Here is a 19,689-nt window from a genome sequence, read left to right on the forward strand (position 1 = left end):
TACCAAAGCAACAATGCAAAAATTTGAATAAGAGATGGAATATGAATAGGAGAGGGCACAAATAGAAATTAAATCGAGTAATTAAAAATAGAAATAACAATATATTTGTTGCTTTACAGAGCAATAATATTCAGGTGGGGTTAGTGACCCCCATAGAGTGTGAAGTAGCGCTAGAGTCGCTAGCGAAGGTACACCTGCGCCCATTAGTAAATCGGCGAAGTCTCGAAAAGACTTCACGCTGGCGAATTATCGCTAACGTTAGTCACTTCGCCCTTTAGTAAATTTCCCCCATAGACTCCATTTCAATCAAATAATTCAAGTAATTTAAAAATTACTTATTTTTTCTCTGTAAAAATAAAGCAGTACCTTGTACTGTCCTGCTGGGTTTATTTAGGTGAGTAGTTACTAAAACTCGCATTTATCTAATTTTTTTATTAAAACAACTTTATCAAATTGACGCTCCCAAGACTCAACTTTATCGACTAGTCACCGCAACAAATATTTATCGGATTATCGGCTAAAAACCAGCACGGATCGCAATGTCAAGAAACATCTTCAGGGAAATTCTGCCATTGACTTCTGCATGACCTTAATAGGTTTTAGCAGGAGTATTTTTGGATTCAGATTTTTATTAGCTTTGGGGTATAATAAATCTCAAAAAAATTGAGGTTTAATAATAGGCCCCTAAATATCTAATTCATTTTAATAGCCTAAAGGTATAGATCCAAATACCTTTTCTGGAAAACCCCAGGTACATTGAGATCCAAAAGATTTTTGGAAGTTTTTTACGACAAGGATGTCAGACAAAAGTTATAAGATAGTTTGCCATAGTTAAAAAATTGTGCATGCTTGTGTATACAAACACACCTTGTAACTAGACACATAGGGGCATATTTCTTAATACGGTGGGATAATACACCACACATCGCCAGGCTTCGCAATGTAAAAAAGGGTGTAAACAATGGCTTAATTAATAGTCGTTTTTTCCAAGTGACTTCCGCCGAAACCAATGTAAAATAATTGCAGCAAATCTGGTGTTTGCATGGTGTAAAGCTACACACACCATGCAATATTTTGCACAGCTTTTTACACCATTTTTTTGGTGAATTTTGTTAGAAATACACCTACAGTAATTGTATTCCTTTGTTTCAGATTGCAGCAGGAGCCACTGAGGTGTCTGTGTTTGGGGCAGCATCAGAAACGTTCAGTAGAATGAATATTAATTGTTCAATTGAGGAAAGCATGACAAGATTTGAAGACATTATCAAGGCTGCTGGCAATTTGAATGTGCCAGTTCGGGGGTATGTGTCATATTAGACTGTTTAATCTCATTGCTACTTATTATTTTATTATTGTATGTTACTTCATTTTCACTGACAATTTTTTTCATTTTATTTAATGGGATGGGAGCCACAATGACATTTAGAACTTGTATCCAAAAAGTTTTGCAAAGTAATTAAAAGGGTGCAGACACATTCCCGCTTTTTTAAATTCTTAACGTTCTTTGGTATTCTCCAAATACCAAAGTATGAAACTGAAGCGGAGTTTGAGAAGATGCAGGTACTAAATTTAGCAAATTGATATGTTTCAAAATAATTGTAGCCCAGAACTCCTGCTTAATGGCACAAATCTAGTATAAATGCAATTGTTTGTGCTTGAAGCCAGATGTGCAAATATTTGCACTGAGTAGTAGATAGCTTACTTCAGGGACAATCCACTAGCAAACCCCTAGCACACTGTTCCCTAGACACAGTTGTGAATGCCTATAGGTGCAATCTGCAGTGGGAGACCTATACTTAACACCTTCACAAGGTAGCTATTAATAATGGGCTCCCTTGTTCTTCCATGTCACTGCTCACTGCACCTTGCACCACATTTAGGTCAACTTGTACAGCAGTGCAGACTTTGATCTTATAGTGGGGCTCAGGTAGCTGATAGATGGAAGGCAAGGCTAAAGCTTTAGTCCATACTTTTCACAAGTGTTGCTTTATCAGCGATTACATAGTGCAGCTAATCCCTAATCCCAGTGGTAGGATTTACCATTTACATACTGTATATTTGGATATTTTTATACAGGATATTTAAATTATATACAAAATAAAGACAATAGGACTTGTCCTGTTTGGAACAGGACAAGTTAAAATTTACTTGAACTACTACATTGTATTTCTAGTTGTACTGCCAGTTCAGTCTGCATTGATCCATTTTGCATAACTATACACAAGTAAACGATGCACAGTTGTAAGGGAGTTATAGCATCACCTGCCAAGAGAAAGAGATACACCAACATTTCTTTAGTATGTTGTGCCCACACACACACAACTGACTTGCATCCAGTGAAATGCAAGCAAATGCTGATATTAACACTGTGCCGAAAGTGATGCCATTTATGCACACATTGGCTGAGAACTTGGGTATAATATACTGAATAACTGAATGCAAATTGTGGCACATGTTATTCAGATGTTGATCTGAAACAAAACATTGCAAAATGGGTTGTGTCAATATATTGCACCTTGCACTGTTTTAGTAAATAAACCTATATGTCGTGAATAATAAAATGGGAACATTTAATTATTTAGTTTGCCACAGTTGCAACAGCAACAATAAAAAAATACATTTTTTTGCAACAGCGACTTTTTTTCCCCAAAAATCTAATTTAATAAAAACCCCATCACAGAAAAATATGAGTGTTGCAAAATCTCCATAGCAGGAGTTAGCTGAATTTACTAACACATTCTAAAAATGTAAAGGGATGTAATGTTTTTAAAAAGTCCCTGTTGCCCTAGTAGTTCACAACAATTCACCTTTCCAGTCATGTAACTTAAACAATATTAATGTCACATGAGTGAGTTTCATGGCACCAGTATGATTACCTTATTATAGTGCGTTTGTACCATTTGCACTTATAGAGGGTCATTTACTAACTCCAAATGCGATTTTTTTAAAATAAAATCTGACTTTTAAAAAATCACGAATTTTTCGGAATTTATTAAACCCAGAGGATGGAAAAGTCTGAATCAGAAAATCCAGCATCTCAGACGTGTCGAGGTTGCAAATAAGTCAATGGTAGAAGTCCCAATGATTTTTTGATGTGCACTGGGTTTCATGCAATACCCCAAAGTTTTTGGAGTTTTTAGGCAAACATTCTGAAAAAATTGTGAAAATCGTGAAAATCTGATTTTTTTTCCCACAAAGCAAATTTTCAGGAAAATTTAATAATAAATAAACGTAAAAAACCCAAGCAGATTTGATCGGAGTTTGTAGCACAAAATAGTGAGATAAATTCAAATAAATAACCCCATTAGTCATTTCTTTTTGACTTATCATATATCATGACCTGGATAAATAAAACCTTGCCACTGATTTTGGGATGAATAGTGATAAGACTAGATAGGTGCCAAATGTATTCTTTCATAACATTTACTTTGACATTATGTTCTTTGGCATGATTAAGTTATAAAATTATACTAGCTGAATTTTAGATGCTTATTCATATTACCAGGAGGATAGTGCACACATTTGTTTTGTCTGCCAGCAACTCATTGTGAATTTTCTTATATGCAAAGAAACAGGCATTTCATTATTTAATTTTTTCAAATTCCTTTTCTCTGTAGGTTTCCTAATCTGTAACTAAATTAGAGGAGGGGGGATATATATGTAATTAAAAAGCATAACTTAATTTCAACTTTAACATAGTTTCGGCTATTACTTAACTGATCTGTGGAGTGTAGTCACAGCATGGTGAATTATTTTTCCAGAAGTACTGTCATTTGAATCAATATAACATAGAAAAGTCAGAAGATCTGAGAATCATCTTTCTCTCCGTGCAGAGTTAAGCATTGCTAAGTATATAAACAGCAAATCAATAAACCTTCTCTGAGACAAATGCATTACACCTGGCTATTTTATTTTTCCACATTCCAGGTTTTAAATTGTCACATTTTTAATGTGTGAAAATTGCAATACTAGGCATATTTCTCTATGCATACGTTTGCCTTGACATGTTTATAAACACAGAATAACTTCCAGGCGTTTTAATATAATAAAGGCTGATCTAATTTTCTTTGTGTGCGAGAAGAGCTTTTCATAACATCTGGGTTCTATTCAGCAGGGATCTAAAGACAGTTTCTTATGGTATGTACCCTATGTACCATCTGATTCATAAAGAAGCTCTTACAAATAACAGAGCACAAATGTTCCAACAGAGATGTCCCGCCTGCTGCCTCCAGCTGAACCTTCACTTGATTTAGATGCTCAAAGCTTTAGTTCTGAAGGAACTGCAGAAGTGGGTGTTTGGCATCCATTACTATACAGTATATATATATATATATATATATATATATATATATATATATATATAGTAAGCTATTCCAGTGTGGACATTTATGAAAGTACAAATAAATGATTCTATTAAAAGTCTCCAACAGCCAGAGATGTTGTTTTGCACAACACTTTTATATTTAGTCGTTTTTTTCTTGTAGTTGGTAAAAAAAGAAACTCCCAATGGTACTTACTGGAGAAACTTTCCAAAAATTAATGTTTTCAGGGCAAATGCACGTTTAATGTTAATGTGCTAAAAAAAGTCTTACGATGGTCATACCTGGGAATAGTCCAACCAATATTTAGCACCCAAGTAGAAGACAAAATAACGCTGCTCTAATCATTTGACCCCCCCAACCAAATAACAACTCTGTCATATTGCGGGACTGTGCAGATACACTGGGAGAGGACAGCAAACCAATACAGTTCTCATCTTTCAAGGCTTTTCTGTTTAACATCAGAATGAGGCCTGATCGTGTTTCAGTTGGAAAGGCCCATCATTTGGCTCCATACATAGGCAATTAGGCTATTGCCTTAGTTAAGTATGACCATCTTGGTATCCAGCTCTGGTTACATCCAGATGAGTAAACAATGTTACTATCACCCTACATTCTCTTGTTAGAGAGTATTGTGTTCATACACTTGTTATCTAAGACTGGTTACAGCCAAATGAACAAAAAAAATACTACCAGCCTACATTCTCTTATTAGAGCTATAATGCGACACATAAGTCCTTTATGCTGAAAATACAGTATTGCAGTTGTTGGAAACAGCCTTCCCCAATAAGCATTGGTGTCAGAATTAATCCCAGCCTCTGGGTCACTAACAGCCTCTTAAGGAAAATGGCAAATGGGCATTTCGGTTGCCAGCAAAAGATCACAACAAAATGTCAGAAAATACCATAGCATTTCAGAATACGGGAAAATATTAAAACAAATGCAATGGTATAATCATGCAAAAATGCAGTAGGAAGAATGTTATCTTTATTATGAGACTGTACTGGTTTGAAAACAAAATTCCCATAGTCTGTAATGCAAAGAAATTTTGGACATTTGGCCCCAGCATGAGATGTACACAATGTTGTACAGGCGCCAATATGCTCCAAATGCAAATGTCCTAATGCTACCCTTTGTCTCCTTACTTTAACTTTATTTTGAAAAGACTAGGCTGCATTAGATGGGGCCACTCCAGACAACATAAGGAGGATCTTGGCCTAACCTGTTACATTCATTAAAATGTTAATTGTACTGAAATGGTATAAAAAATAATGATGAGTAATCATGATGTTTCTGGACACCTATACTTATTTGGATGAATACAGAACTTTCTGATATTACAAAAGTAAACTCAAGATTTTACCCCGTGAAAGGGAGGATGGTTTAACATTCATTGTAGTGAAGATGTTTACTTTAATAGGGTACCTTCAAGGGTTCTATATGTTCATATGGTGGGACCCTCTCTAATAAAGCTTGTTCCAATTAATTGCTTAGGCAAGCCAGGGGCATATACCCAGTATAGTATTCAGGAATTCATTGTTGAGGTCTTAGGAAAGGCCAGGGTGATAGGTTGCATAATACCTGTCTCTCTTGCATCTTATTTGCTTGTGTAACTGCTGCCCTGCCATTTGCAGGGGGTGTAGATTTGAGTCCAGGGTTGGGGAGACACAACATCATCAAGAGACAAAACCCAAATCATTTAACAATGTAGGCAAAGCTGTAGGCATAGCTACAACAGGTAAATTTGCTCATAATTTAAACATGAATGTTCCAAAAGTATTACTATACATCACAAAACAGAAAACCCAGAGGACCTTAGTAGTGGGGATTTAAAAGAAAATACTTTTTCAGTTGATAATATGTATAATTTTCACATAATGGAGTTTTAACATGTTTGGGTTAAAATAACGACACAAGGAAAAATACAGAATTCTAAACACATGTGAGCAAGAAGCCATTTCAGTAGTGGGGCTATATGATAACCAAAGGCAGACTTTAAAATAAATGGAAATATCACAATGAAAAGAACATGTTCTTATGTGTGAAATTCTGGGAAAACAACCTTTTTAAGAAAGCGTTCAACAGTTTGAAACCTTCTCAGCAGCTGCTAAGGTTGACATCAACAGCGCACTTATCAACAGAACCCTTGAAAGCTACCTGAACTGGAAACACGATTGTAATAAATACTAGTTCTTGAAGTTTTCAGCTCTGTCAAAAATGCATTAAAATATATGATATCAATCACTCATTTTTATGTGCTGCATGACAAGTTAGTGCAGACTTAATACATCTCTGGAACTTTTGAAACACCAGAATATTTTGCAGTTTTACACTCCCGATATATATGCTGCACCTGTGACTAATGCAGAGGTATTTAGCTATCTATGGGACATATTTAGAAAATTGAGTTTGCAACAGTTCACCTTAGTTAAACTCCAGTACTCTATATTCACTTGAATCTAATTTTAGGGCCATATTTATCAGAGGGTGAATTATTTTTAATACCTTTAATAAATACACCCCTAAACATTCCAAGGAATGGGAAAAATTGTATCTATCTATCTATCTATCTATCTATCTATCTATCTATCTATATCTATCTATCTATCTATCTATCTATCTATCTATCTATCTATCTATCTATCTATCTATCTATCTATCTATCTATCTAATCTATCTATTTTTCTTTCTGTTTATCTATCTAATCTATCTATTTGTCATCTATAGATCTATCTATCTATCTATCTATCTATCTATCTATCTATCTATCTATCTATCTATCTATCTATCTATCTATCTATCTCTCTATCATTTATCTATCTATCTATAGATCTAATTTATCTATTATCTATCTACCTATTTAATCTATCTATCTATCTATCATCTATCTATCTATCTATCTATCTATCATCTATCTATCTCTCTTTCTCTCTTTCTCTCTTTCTCTCTATCTCACTATTATCTACAGTATCTATCTTTCTATCTATCTAACATCTCTCTCTCTCTCTCTCTCTCTCTCTCTCTCTCTCTCTCTCTCTCTCTCTTTCCATCTCTCTCTCTCTCCATCCATCATCTATTTATTATCTATCTATCTGTATGCTTTTACTTGTGCACTGTACATGGTGTGTAGATTAATATGTATGCTTAACTCAAGCTCTGTTTTCAACTGCAGTATTTTTTGTGCAGGAGAAAAACGTGTTTCTGCAAAAGTACCTTTATAACAATGAATTTACACCATATATCGAATTTGCTGCAGCCTTGTGTTGGTTTGAAATTTGCAAGCTTAAGGTATGGTAATTGACCTTATCCAGAAAACCCCAGGTCCCAGGCATGCTGGATAATAGATTCCATACCTGTAAGTGTAATTTGCTTTAACAATATTTATGTACAGTATGTTATAATACATATATTTGTTTTTCTTCAGATATGTTTCATGTGCATTAGGCTGCCCATATGAAGGGAACATTGCAACATCCAAAGTATCAGAGGTATGGTATATTAATATTCTTGAATTTTATCACAGACTTAATAGTTGTTGCTTACAATTGCATATTTCCACACAGGTTTCCAAAAGATTGTATAGTATGGGTTGTTATGAAGTTTCATTAGGAGACACAATTGGAGTCGGAACACCAGGAAGTATGAGGAAGATGCTGGAATCTGTCATGAAAGAAGTTCCTGTCAGCGCTCTGGCTGTTCACTGTCATGATACATATGGGCAGGCTCTTGCCAATATTCTTACAGCTATACAGGTATTGTACTAAACTCAGCAGTCACCTTATTGTACTGAAATTACTAAATTAACTTTTATAAAGCACTCACTAAAAGGTTGAAACTGATGTGATATTTGTGTTAAATGAGCAATCAATAAGTTATCATGCTAATGATTATCTATAAAGGTATGGGACCTGTTATCCATAATGCTTTGGACTTGGGGGTTTCAGAAGACAAGAAAATCATGTAAGCATTAGATAAACCTAGTCGGCTGGTTTTGCTTCCAATAAAGATTATTTATATCTTAGATTGGATCAAGGTACTGTTTTATTATTACAGAGAAAAAGGAAATCATTTTTGAAAATTTGAATTATTTGGATAAAATGACTATGGCAGATGGCCTTCTTGTAATTCAGAGCTTTTTGGATAACATGTTTCCAGATTATGGATCCTATACCTGTATATGTGGCAACCATGGCTCAGGGAAAATAATCTGAATGACTTTATGGGAGGGAGTATTTTCCATAACGTCTATTCATTGATCTCACATGCAAATGTATGGGAGCAATAAAGAGTATAATAACACAGTTCAACTTCTTCTAGTAGTTGTTTACATAACAAAAATATTTCATAGGGTGCATTTAGAAATTAACTCATATTACAAAATGCTCTTGAAAGCAATACTTTACCCACCATCAAAATAAATAGTGTAATTGTGGCTAAAGACTAATACCCTTGCATTATATTAGCAATGTATTATATCAGTTGTCTTAAGGGAATTTTCACCCCAGCAATTTGTTTTATACTCTTAAAAATGTATACAAAACAAGCCTAAATATTATGTATGAGTACAATTAAAAGAAAAATCAATCTTTGAACGTACCTCTCCAGTTTGAAGAGTTTTAAGAATTATACAACTGTGGCAAATACAATGAATAGCTTTAGCAAAAAGTCTGAGTCTTTGTTTTAGCATGCAGTATGTTTTATGTATAGTGGATGTATGTTATCCATAACTATCTCCAACAGTGACCCCTTGAGGTAAAGTTGAAAGTATTACACCTTACAAACTTAAATTAATATTTGACAATCACTCTCTTTTCTTCTATTGCTTTAAAATAATGCAAATTTACAACGAACAGCACACAGTTAAGCTATGTACACAGCTCATTTCTAGGCTAGTTCCTTGGTCCAGTGCAAAAAGTTGGTTTATTTCCATTAATCATATTGATAAGGAATTTTGATTTGGCTGTATTTATTTTGAAGCAGAAGAATCTTTATAAAATACTTTTTCAGACTTTTTTGTCTCAATCTCTCCTTAGCTTTGTTGGGTATTACCAAAAATACTCTGCAGTATTTTTGGTAATACCGGAAAAACATAAACACCTAATACCTCAAGGCTGGATCCCCATCCATGGCTTTATGCACGCTAAGGGAAACAAGCCATACAATGTGGGTCAGACAGTTGCTATCCATCCATACTCCAGGCATAATCAATAAAGGAAATGCCAAGGACCCCATGTATAATTAGCAAACAATGAATATCAATTGGCAATATTTTTCTTCTAAATTATAATTACTCATTTACTTTATTTCTGCTCATGCATTTCTAGATGGGAGTTAGTGTTGTAGACTGCTCAGTGGCTGGTTTAGGAGGATGCCCCTATGCCAAAGGTGCAACAGGGAATGTTGCCACAGAAGATGTGATTTATATGCTGAATGGACTAGGTATTCAAACTGTAAGTATGACACATGCTCTATGTATTTGTTTCCTACAATTATAAGTAACCTTTTAAAGAACTATTTTAATATTTTTGCTTTGCAACTATTACAAATCTATTTAACTTAGAGAACTTACATGTCCGCACTCAGGACACCTCCATGTAAACAGGCACACCTCAGCTTGTGTTGGCACCTCTGATGAAGTGCCAGAACGAGGCATGAAATGTGTCAGGTGATTGTATATGGCATAATCCAGGAGATAAATCTCACAATGATGTAAACTGTTTTTAACAAGCTTGGTAAAAAATGTTTTTGAATTTTTAACTTGTGGTTTGGGAGACACCTCGTCAACCTTTTGCTTTGTCAACTATTACAAATTGTGTGGTTAATTTATCTATTGTATCCAAAATATATATTGTAGGGCCTGTGTTGTTATTGCGTAAATACTGATTTTTCTCAGGGAAAAATGTATAGCTTAAAGGATGTATGTGTTTATAGCCTATTTATTTCCTTGATAGGCTCACTGTCTTACTGCTTGCCCCTTACATTACTTGTTTTTTTAATTATCGTTTGCAAGTTTCATTATATCAGTTAGGTATCTCTTCACTTCAAAGCCTATTCATTAACATAATACATTACATACAGGGGTTTATTGGTTAACCACATACAAAATCTCAAAGTCCAAGGGCAGAGACACCCGCTCAGATTCGGGGAGATTAGTCGCCCAGCGACAAATCTCCTCTTCTTCAGGGCAACTAATCTCCCCTAACTGCCTCCTGCCAGCTAGAATGTAAATCGCCGGCAGGATGGCAATCGGTGCGCTTTGTTTTCCGAAGTCGCCTCACAACGAGACTTTGAGTGACCTCGAAAAAGGAGGCGCTCTGAGTGCTATTCCTCCGGTGATTTAGATTCTAGACATCTGGAAGCGGTTCGGGGAGATTAGTCGCCCCGAAAAAGAGGCGATTTATCGCCGGACGACTAAATCTCCGTGAATATGAGCGTGTCTCTGTCCTTAAGATATTAGGGTCATTTATACCTGCAGGGAAGGGTGCAAAGTGCCAAAAACTAGTGCAACCTGCCTTTTTCTTTAAACTTTCCTCCCTGCTGTGCATATAGCAGAATTGACACAGGGGTCTGGTTCCCTGTTTCTTCCCTCCACGAATACAGCACAATCTGCCAAATTTGGCAGCACTGTATTGTTCAGCGGCAGCCAGGGGGATGCATGTAAGCTTTTGTGCTTACTTAGTACTCTTGCTCTTCTGTCCTGTAGATGACCCATATTGTGTTGTTTTATACAAGATCTTACAGGCCTTTTGCAACTATGGGGGTTCTGAACTGTACCAGTTGCTTCTAATGTACTCACATCTGGTGCACCTCAACATTTATTTTGTACTATAACCACCATAAGCTTGTTATATGTTATATGAGATTTTTACAATAGGATGAAATAAATATAAAATATTTACCAGGGGTCTTGAACTCAAATCGTTAAAAAATTGTATTGTTTGATTTATAATGTAAAAACTGATTTCAATGCTATGGATAAATCTGGAATTTAGATTGATCCATATCAGATTCAATCTGATAAAGGTTACTATAGCAGTATAACTTTCTATAATTTACTATACTTGTACCAGATCATCAGCCCATTAAAGGTGGCCATAGATGCAACAATTATGATCTTTCCTGAGACCATTGCTTAGAGGAAAGATTGTTCATTTTCAATACAGATGTGTAGAGCTAAATCATCAGTTATACAGGAAGAAACAATAAAATTCTACCTGTATCTGATGATTCAGCACTAACGGTGGCCGATGTTCGGGTGAATTCATAGGAGCCCAATCAAAATTTTCTGGCCAGCCCAATCGACAAGCCGATATCCAAGTTTTCTTGGATCCGATATCCAAGTTTTCTGCTATCGGTTGCCTCGTCTCCATACACGCAACGAATATCATATGAAAATTCATATTATACTATATTATCGGTGCATCTATGGCCATCTTAGATGTATTTATATTTTTGTATTGGAACTATGGCATGTCCACTCAAAAACAATTGTATGCATGTTGAAAAAATGATATGTTAACTGTCCCAATCATCATGGTTCTACAGTGTTTACCATGGCTTCCTTGCTGCACTGAGGCCCCAGGTTTAATTCCTGCTGGGACACTATCTGCAAAAAGCTTTTATATGATCTCCCAATGCTTTCACTCAGTTTTATTCCACACAAAAAGGTGCATATTATAGGGACCTTAGGTTGCAAGCTCCACTGGGGCAATGACCGATGTGAATGATGTTTAATCACTGTTGCAAGATTCCATGATCCATTACTAGTGCTTTTTACATATTTTAAATGTAATTGATTAGGTCTGCTTAAAGGGCTACTAAATCTTCCTTTTTTTAATTTTGGCAGTGGATTTTTGTAGTAGAAATCATACAGTTATACAAGTATGGGAACTGTTATCCAGAATGCTCAGGACCTGGGGGTTTCCGGATAAAAGATCCTTCCATAATTTGGATCTTCATACCTGAAGTCTACTAGAAAATTAATGGAAATAAATAAACCCAATAGGCTGGTTTTGCTTCCAAAAAGTATTAATGATATCTTAGTTGGATCAAGTACATGGTACTGTTTTATTATTATAGAGAAAAAGGAAATCATTTTGAAAATTTTGGATTATTTGAATAACCTTTTCTGGATAACGGGTTTCCGGATAATAGGTCCCATACCTGTATTGCTTTTGTTTTATTTCTGCAAGTTTGACAAGCTTGTTTAAATGTATTACCAGTCAGCATAACCGCATACTGTAAATGCCACTTTCTATTTCAGGATCAACACTTTTATTTTTCTCATAAACCATATAGAGGAAAATACCATTCATCTATGTCAGCATAGTTATTACCCTGTGCTTATCACAGAAAATATTACAATAATGACCCGTTAAGAGACCAATTTTCTCTTACTGCCTTTCTAGAGGCTTGGTATATTTTTGCCCATTGCACGTCATCCATATCATCCATGTCATCCATGTAGAGAGAATTCCCAGATCACGGTTGGTTCTTCACTTAATAGGCTTTCTCACACTTTTGCAGTCACTCCAGATTGATGTACAGTAATTGCTGTGAATGTCACCCCTTTGACTTTTAGACCTCATTTCAGCTCTGTGACAGATGACATTAGAATTCCTAGAATTTCTATGAACAACATTCTTGAAAAGAACAACAATTTCTTTATTGGCTATTTATAAACGACAACTTTCTTTTTAATTTGCAATAAACTATCTGCTTTATTATCCTCATTAACTACTTCATAATATTATTTTTCATTATTTTTCATAATTTTCATTTCTTGCTTTAATTATTTTTAAATTACTTCCCATGCTTAAGCTCAGGAATGTGATATTTATTAGGTTTATTAATCTGCTTTCTGAAAGACAATATTAATCAATGTTTTGGAGATTCTAAGCCTTCATTATTCTCTCCCTATGTTGGCCACTCATGCAAGGTAGAAAAAGAATAGGAAATAAAATGTAGGTTTAGTCACATTATTTATTATATTTACTATTAAATATTGTTTATGTGCTATTTTGATACTTTGATATAAAAATATGCGAACAAGTGAAGTCAGAGAGATTTTATGTGGTGTGGATTTTAATGTGGTGTGCAAAACACATTGAAGTTAATGAATGTTTTTTCACTACGACTATTTCTGCGCAAACTACATTGGTGCTTTTCACTCAAAATACATTGGGGTCAATGGGTGTTTTGTATTTTGCGAATATATTTGCCTATGGTGATTTTCCACAAATCCATGACTGGTGGAAAATTTTACTCATCACTAGTCAAAAAAGGTCTTCCTATTCTTGTAGTTACTCTGATAAATCATTCCTGCCTACAACAAATAGCACGTAGATTCAAAAAGGTAATCTTTTTTTAAAAAAAAATTATTATAGTATGTATGACTGTACCAATCCACAAAGATCTAAGAATTTAAAATAATCTGATTAATACTTTATTTTTAAAAGACAGGTCTAAGTCCAAGTCACAATGTTACATTTTTATCTAGAGTTTACTGTTTATTCTAGTGTAAAGGTAATAACATACAATCTATTGACATTTGAATGCTCATCTGAACATTTATGTGTTTGTCTTGCCATTTCACATGAACTTATCTCTGAAAGCTGTTAATGTGCGGAGAGTAAATATCTTATTGTCTGTAAAACTGTATGTTTCAGTGCACAAAACCAACAAGGTTGATTGATAGACACATGATTTTTTTGGTTTTATTTTAGAAAGGCTCTAAATTAGATAAAATAAAACCCATATTTAAATAATAGTTCTTTGCACCAATTATATAGTGAGTTAGTTCTTTAGAATAAAAATGTCTATGTTATTACAAGATTCCAATTTATTTTATACTTTCAAGTAAAAAACCTAGTAAAATAATACAAAACAAAAACCTTGACACTTTTGGTCTTCAACTAAACAGAATAAAGGCCCTTACTAGGACTATTCACCTACTGGAAATAAATATTAGTACACCAGGTCATGGCCCCTGCTGGGCTTTCTCATTTCAAGTTCAAATCACTTTGGCATAGCTAGAAGATTACTATATACATGAAGATTACCATATACATGAAGATTACTATATACATGCAGTAATCATTCCCCAAGTGAGATTATTAATGGGAATTAACACTCTCAAAACAAAACGGACAAGAGAGTAGGGGAGGAAGTGGAGCAAAACATATATTCCTTCAAAACTCTTTGCCAGTTAACAGCTCACAATATACAATACCTCCTCTTGGAGACATTTTTTTTATCAAATTAATGGGATAATCCAAAAAACAGAGTAGAATGCTCACACTGGAACTCATCTGCATCAACCATATGGAGATGCCCCATATAAAAGGTGTACATAGGGTCTGACCCCATCCTCTTTTCTTCATCTAGTCTTGCATGTTTTTTGATAATTGAGAACAAAGCTGATTATGTGATGATGTAAAATCACAATGACAACCTCCTTCATCTGGGAGACCGTGGCCTTTTCCTGGCCTACAGGTTAGTGATAAACCTGAAACATACACAAAGCTTTATGTTCAAGTAACTGGGATACCTCTACATTTGTATTATTGCATTTAGCTTTGATACAATTGACCACCACTCCTAGATATGTTGTACTGTTCTCAGCTGGCATTCATAACACAGCTCTTTCATAGTTTACAATTATCTTTCTGATTGCTCCTTTAAAGTTTCTTTATCAGTTCTCCCTCATTCCCTCTCTCGTTTGGAGTTCCACAAGGCTCTGTCCTTGGCCCTCTGCTGTTCTTACCTTAAGCTATTTCTCTGGGAAAACTCAGCCAGTCTTTTGGACTTCAGTACCACCTTTATGTTTATAATACCCAAATCTGTTCCTGACATTTCTCCCTCCCAAGTTAAGGATTGTCTTTCTGCTATCTCCTCTTACATACCACACTACCACCTGAAACAAAATCTCTCTAAAACAGAATTCATTATATTGCCAACATCTACCCCTGTACCTCATGTTTCACTTACAGTCAACTACAAACTACCTAGGAATTATGTTATACTCCCACTGTCATTTACATCACATATTTAAAGCACTGCCAAATCCTGTTGCTTTCTTCTACTAAAAATTGCCTGTATGTGAACTTATCTCAGCTTAGCTACAACTATAACACCAATTCACTTACTTCTTGCAGACACTCCAATATATTGTCTTTCACAACTCCAATCTGTTCCAAACAGATTGCTGCTTGATTCATTCATCTATGTCACTGCGCCACACCAACCAGTGGCGTAACTAGATGTTACTGGGCCCCAGAGCAAATTTATTTTAGGGTCCCCAAAATATTCAGAGATTGTTCTGTTTTACCGATATATATTGAAATTGCTCATTAAGTAGGGTCTCATGGTGCCCCTATACCTTCTGGGCCACCCTGTAGCTGCAGGGTCTGCTTCCTCTGTAGTTACGCCCCTGACACCAACCACTCCTCTATGTATTTTCCTTCTTTGGCTTCCAATCTCCTCTAGAATCAAATGTTGTTTACTTAAATTCATATTCAAGACACATAACAACAAATACCCTCCTTATATCTCAGCTCCTTCACAGAATCTTAGCTCTTATTCTGAACTTCTCCTGTCTTCTCCTCTCTTCACTTCTTCCAGTTCCTCACTGCATGACTTCTCTAGGGAACTGCCTACAACAAGCTAGCAGACTCTCCCCTTCCTTCTAAACCTCCATAATCTCTAACAACCCACCTGTTTAAAGACGATTCAACAACGAATCTGTCAAAGATGTTTTGGGATATCCCAGATCTGGCTAAAACAGAGGGAGATGGTGACTGACAGTTTATTACCAAACTACAACTCCCAGCATCTTCTTCACCATGGTGTGTAGTTCTGTTTAGAGGAGAATGGGAGTTGTATTTTGGTTATATATTGAATAGTCCTGTGAACCCCCTACCCTATGAGTGTTCAGAGTTGTGTGACTGACAAATTTCTTTATTTTAAATTAATGCCAGAAATCACTTAATAACTGTTAACTACTTTTTTGTGATATAGCTAACGTCTTAAAGACTTCACCAGATTTACAAAGCCATCTCTGGTGTTTGCTCCAAATGTGATCCCATACTTCACTTGCAGATCTCTATCATCTTATTTGTTCTGGTACCAAAATATAAAACTTTTAAAATCAAATTTTACGATTACATTTCTAGTTTTAAATGGTCTCTATGGGAGATGTCCTTCCTGAAATTTCAAGCTCGATATCTGGTTTCTGGATAAGAGATAGCATATCTGTGCACACACAAACTCAAAACATATATAACCTTGTGCCCCATTTGCACACATCACCTAGCTCTGTTTGTGTTTGGTTAACCATTAAACCAGGATTCAGAATATCAACAGACCTCTTCAGATGGATAAAAAGGGATGCATCATTAGACTTTGAGGAGAACCTGTCTTTTAATCATTATCGCAGATTAAGCTTGAATTATGTATAGTTTAAACATCGATACGATAAATGAAAATAAAAATGTTTTACAATTTTAAAATATGAGTGAAGAGACATTTCATGTCTTTCTTTTTCTTCTTTCTTTTTCCTAGGGTGTAAACCTTTCCAAAGTTATGGAAGTGGGCCATTTTATATGCTCTGCCTTGGATAGGAAGACAAATTCAAAGGTGGCACAAGCATCATTTCAGCTATGAACTTTTTAAGTTCTATACGTTATTTAAATTCTGTGGATTTATCCCACAGTCTACAGGTACATATCTTCTAAACTGGATACAATCATTTGTAAAATCCTCATATTATTACATTTTGGCTGCTGAATATTTGAAGAACATACCTTTTAAAGTGGTAATGATGGTTAATGCTCAGTAAAACATGCCAATACTTTCAGTTTTAGCAAGCTAATTTCCATGCTAAAATTATTAATTGCATTGGTAAACCACCCCATAAAGTTTCTTAAATAAAAGGATGAAATGCATTTAATATCTTTGTCACAACTAGGGTTGCCACCCAGCCAGTATTTCACCAGCCTAGCCAGTAAAATACCACATACTATGTACTTGCCAGTAAATTTGTAAACCCTATTTTTATTGCCTCTGTCCTGCCGCTGGTAAGCACCAATTTTCTTCAATACTCCACCTCCATACCACACATTACCCCTTTCAACCCGTTTTCTCCCTGATTCTGCCTCCCCATTGGCAACCAACATCCAATTTCTGCCTTTGCATCAGAATACCACCCCTTTGTGGCATAGCCCCACCCCTTCTTGTGCTGTCCCAACATCCTCCTCATTGGTTGATAAGGGGCCAACCAAAATATGGTAACTTACAGATTCAAGTGTAATTTTGAATAGAAGTCACCTGAAGTTTACCCACAATGCAGCATTTTTCACATAATTCCAGGGTAATCAAGGTAATTTTCAGATTTATGCCTGCAGCCTTTTCAATACTTGTATTACATGGGTTCCCCCCACCTTCGAAACAGTGGTTGCTTCATGACTCCCAGCATCAATAGGCGTAGTTGGATTAATCAGAACAGACTTGATGCATTTGCTAATTCACACAAGGGTGTCTGTAATTGTTCTTTGCATATGTATGATGTCTCTTTTACTAACTCAATTGTTTGGAGGGAATGGTATGTTCTGCACTGTATAATTATATTATTTCATTTTTCCACAATTTTAAATGTGCAATTAGGCATTCCATTTTATTCAGAGAGACTTATTTTCAATAATTATACAAATGTAATTGGAATTTGGTTTTCTTACTTGATATTTGTTAATTACATGGTAATAATTATGGAAATGCTGAATTAAGATGTTACTGGTTGAAGGCCTGCATTATTGTTATTAGCTTTTGTGTTTACAAAGTAATGGAAACTGAAAACCCTTATATTTTCCAGATTACACAACGGCACAGCTACAAATGTTGCACACCAAAACTCTCTCTCTTATCATGTCTATAATACAGCAAGAGCAAAATAACCCACCGTTTACAGTTTACCCACCTCTGACCTTTGGCTGTAAATATGACGTAACCCGATTGTCATATGATAATTATACTCAGTGACTATACACATGTGAAGTTTTAATGTTGGACTGTTGTATATATTAATACTACAAATGTACACAAACAGCATGCCATATAGGTATGGCATATGTATTTTTGCTATATAATGTGTAGCACTATGACATAAGACTACAAACAATTATTTGCACTTTTGGGCAGATTTTCAGCTCACAGGAACAACTAGGGGCAAATTTACTTATGGTTTAATATCGAGGGTTAATTGCCCTCGATATTAGACTGCCAAATTGAAATCCTTCGCCTTCGAATATGGAAGTCTAAGGATTTAGCGCATTTCCTACGATCGTACCATCGAAGGAAAAATCGTTTGAACGATTCGAATGATTTTAATCCATCGAGCGAAGGATTTTCCTTCGATCAGAAAATTGTTAGGAAGCCTATGGGGACCTTCCCCATAGGCTAACATTGACTTCGGTAGCTTTTAGGTGGCGAACTAGGGGGTCAAAGTTTTTTTTAAAGAGACAGTACTTCGACTATCGAATGGTCGAATAGTCGAACGATTTTTAGTTCGAATCGTTCGATTCAATTCGAAGGTCGAAGTAGCCCATTCGATGGTCAAAGCAGCCAAAAAAACATTCGAAATTCAACGTTTTTTTTTCTTCTATTCCTTCACTCGAACTAAGTAAATGGGCCCCTTAAATATCCTTATTTTTTGCATATTATTTTTAGCTGTATTAACATTTAATCTGTTTGGCTTTATCCAAATCCCCTATTGGTGCTGCTTTTTTTTTTTGCAGCACTTCTGCCTCTCCTCCACTATCATCAGTCATGACCCTCTACTTAGGGTGCTAGAAACATTGATTGAGGTGTAGAAGAGTCTACTCAATAGGACTTAAGCCATGGTTGACAGATACCTTTTATTAACCTGGGAAATGTTTCCCTTAGAAGCCAATTAGATACACATCAGCCACTTTAATGTGTTTCAGTACAAACCTGGGACTGATCATTATCCATACAGATGACTAAAAAATATGTATATTTTTTTAAAAATGAAGAATGTTATCACTTTTGTCCTTAAATATTTGCATTATTTTTTTTCTCAGCACAGCAGGAAATTTTGTTATGGTGAAAGATATAAATTGCAGTATAATAACTATATTTATAAAACATTAGTCAAGCCTGATGTTATGAGGAATTTGACCCAGTCAGGAAGTCCAGATGGTTAGTTCACATTAGGAGATGTCACTCTTGTGTACCTCTGTGTTGACAGTGTAGAAAATGATTCATTCTGGAAGCACACTTTATGTGTGTCATTACTTTTTTTTTACACCAGCACTTGTACTGTGCTTTTATGTGTGATGATTGTCTCTATCTATCT

The 19,689-nt window shown here is 35.3% G+C and overlaps 1 protein-coding gene across 1 annotated transcript in view; it reads left to right on the top strand.

The window, feature by feature from the left end:
- The window catches only part of hmgcll1.L (3-hydroxymethyl-3-methylglutaryl-CoA lyase-like 1 L homeolog), a 33,876-nt gene extending 15,291 nt beyond the window's left edge, over window positions 1–18,585 (top strand). The window contains exons 6-11 of the mRNA XM_018262311.2: window positions 1,153–1,301; window positions 7,744–7,807; window positions 7,883–8,071; window positions 9,644–9,769; window positions 16,881–17,038; window positions 18,187–18,585. Coding sequence (XP_018117800.1) covers window positions 1,153–1,301; window positions 7,744–7,807; window positions 7,883–8,071; window positions 9,644–9,769; window positions 16,881–16,982 — 630 coding nt within the window. The 3' untranslated portion in view covers window positions 16,983–17,038; window positions 18,187–18,585. The remainder of the gene's footprint in view (window positions 1–1,152; window positions 1,302–7,743; window positions 7,808–7,882; window positions 8,072–9,643; window positions 9,770–16,880; window positions 17,039–18,186) is intronic.
- Window positions 18,586–19,689: the final 1,104 nt, after the last annotated feature.

The sequence above is a fragment of the Xenopus laevis genome, chromosome 5L, assembly GCF_017654675.1.
Source record: "Xenopus laevis strain J_2021 chromosome 5L, Xenopus_laevis_v10.1, whole genome shotgun sequence".
Taxonomy (NCBI): domain Eukaryota; kingdom Metazoa; phylum Chordata; class Amphibia; order Anura; family Pipidae; genus Xenopus; species Xenopus laevis.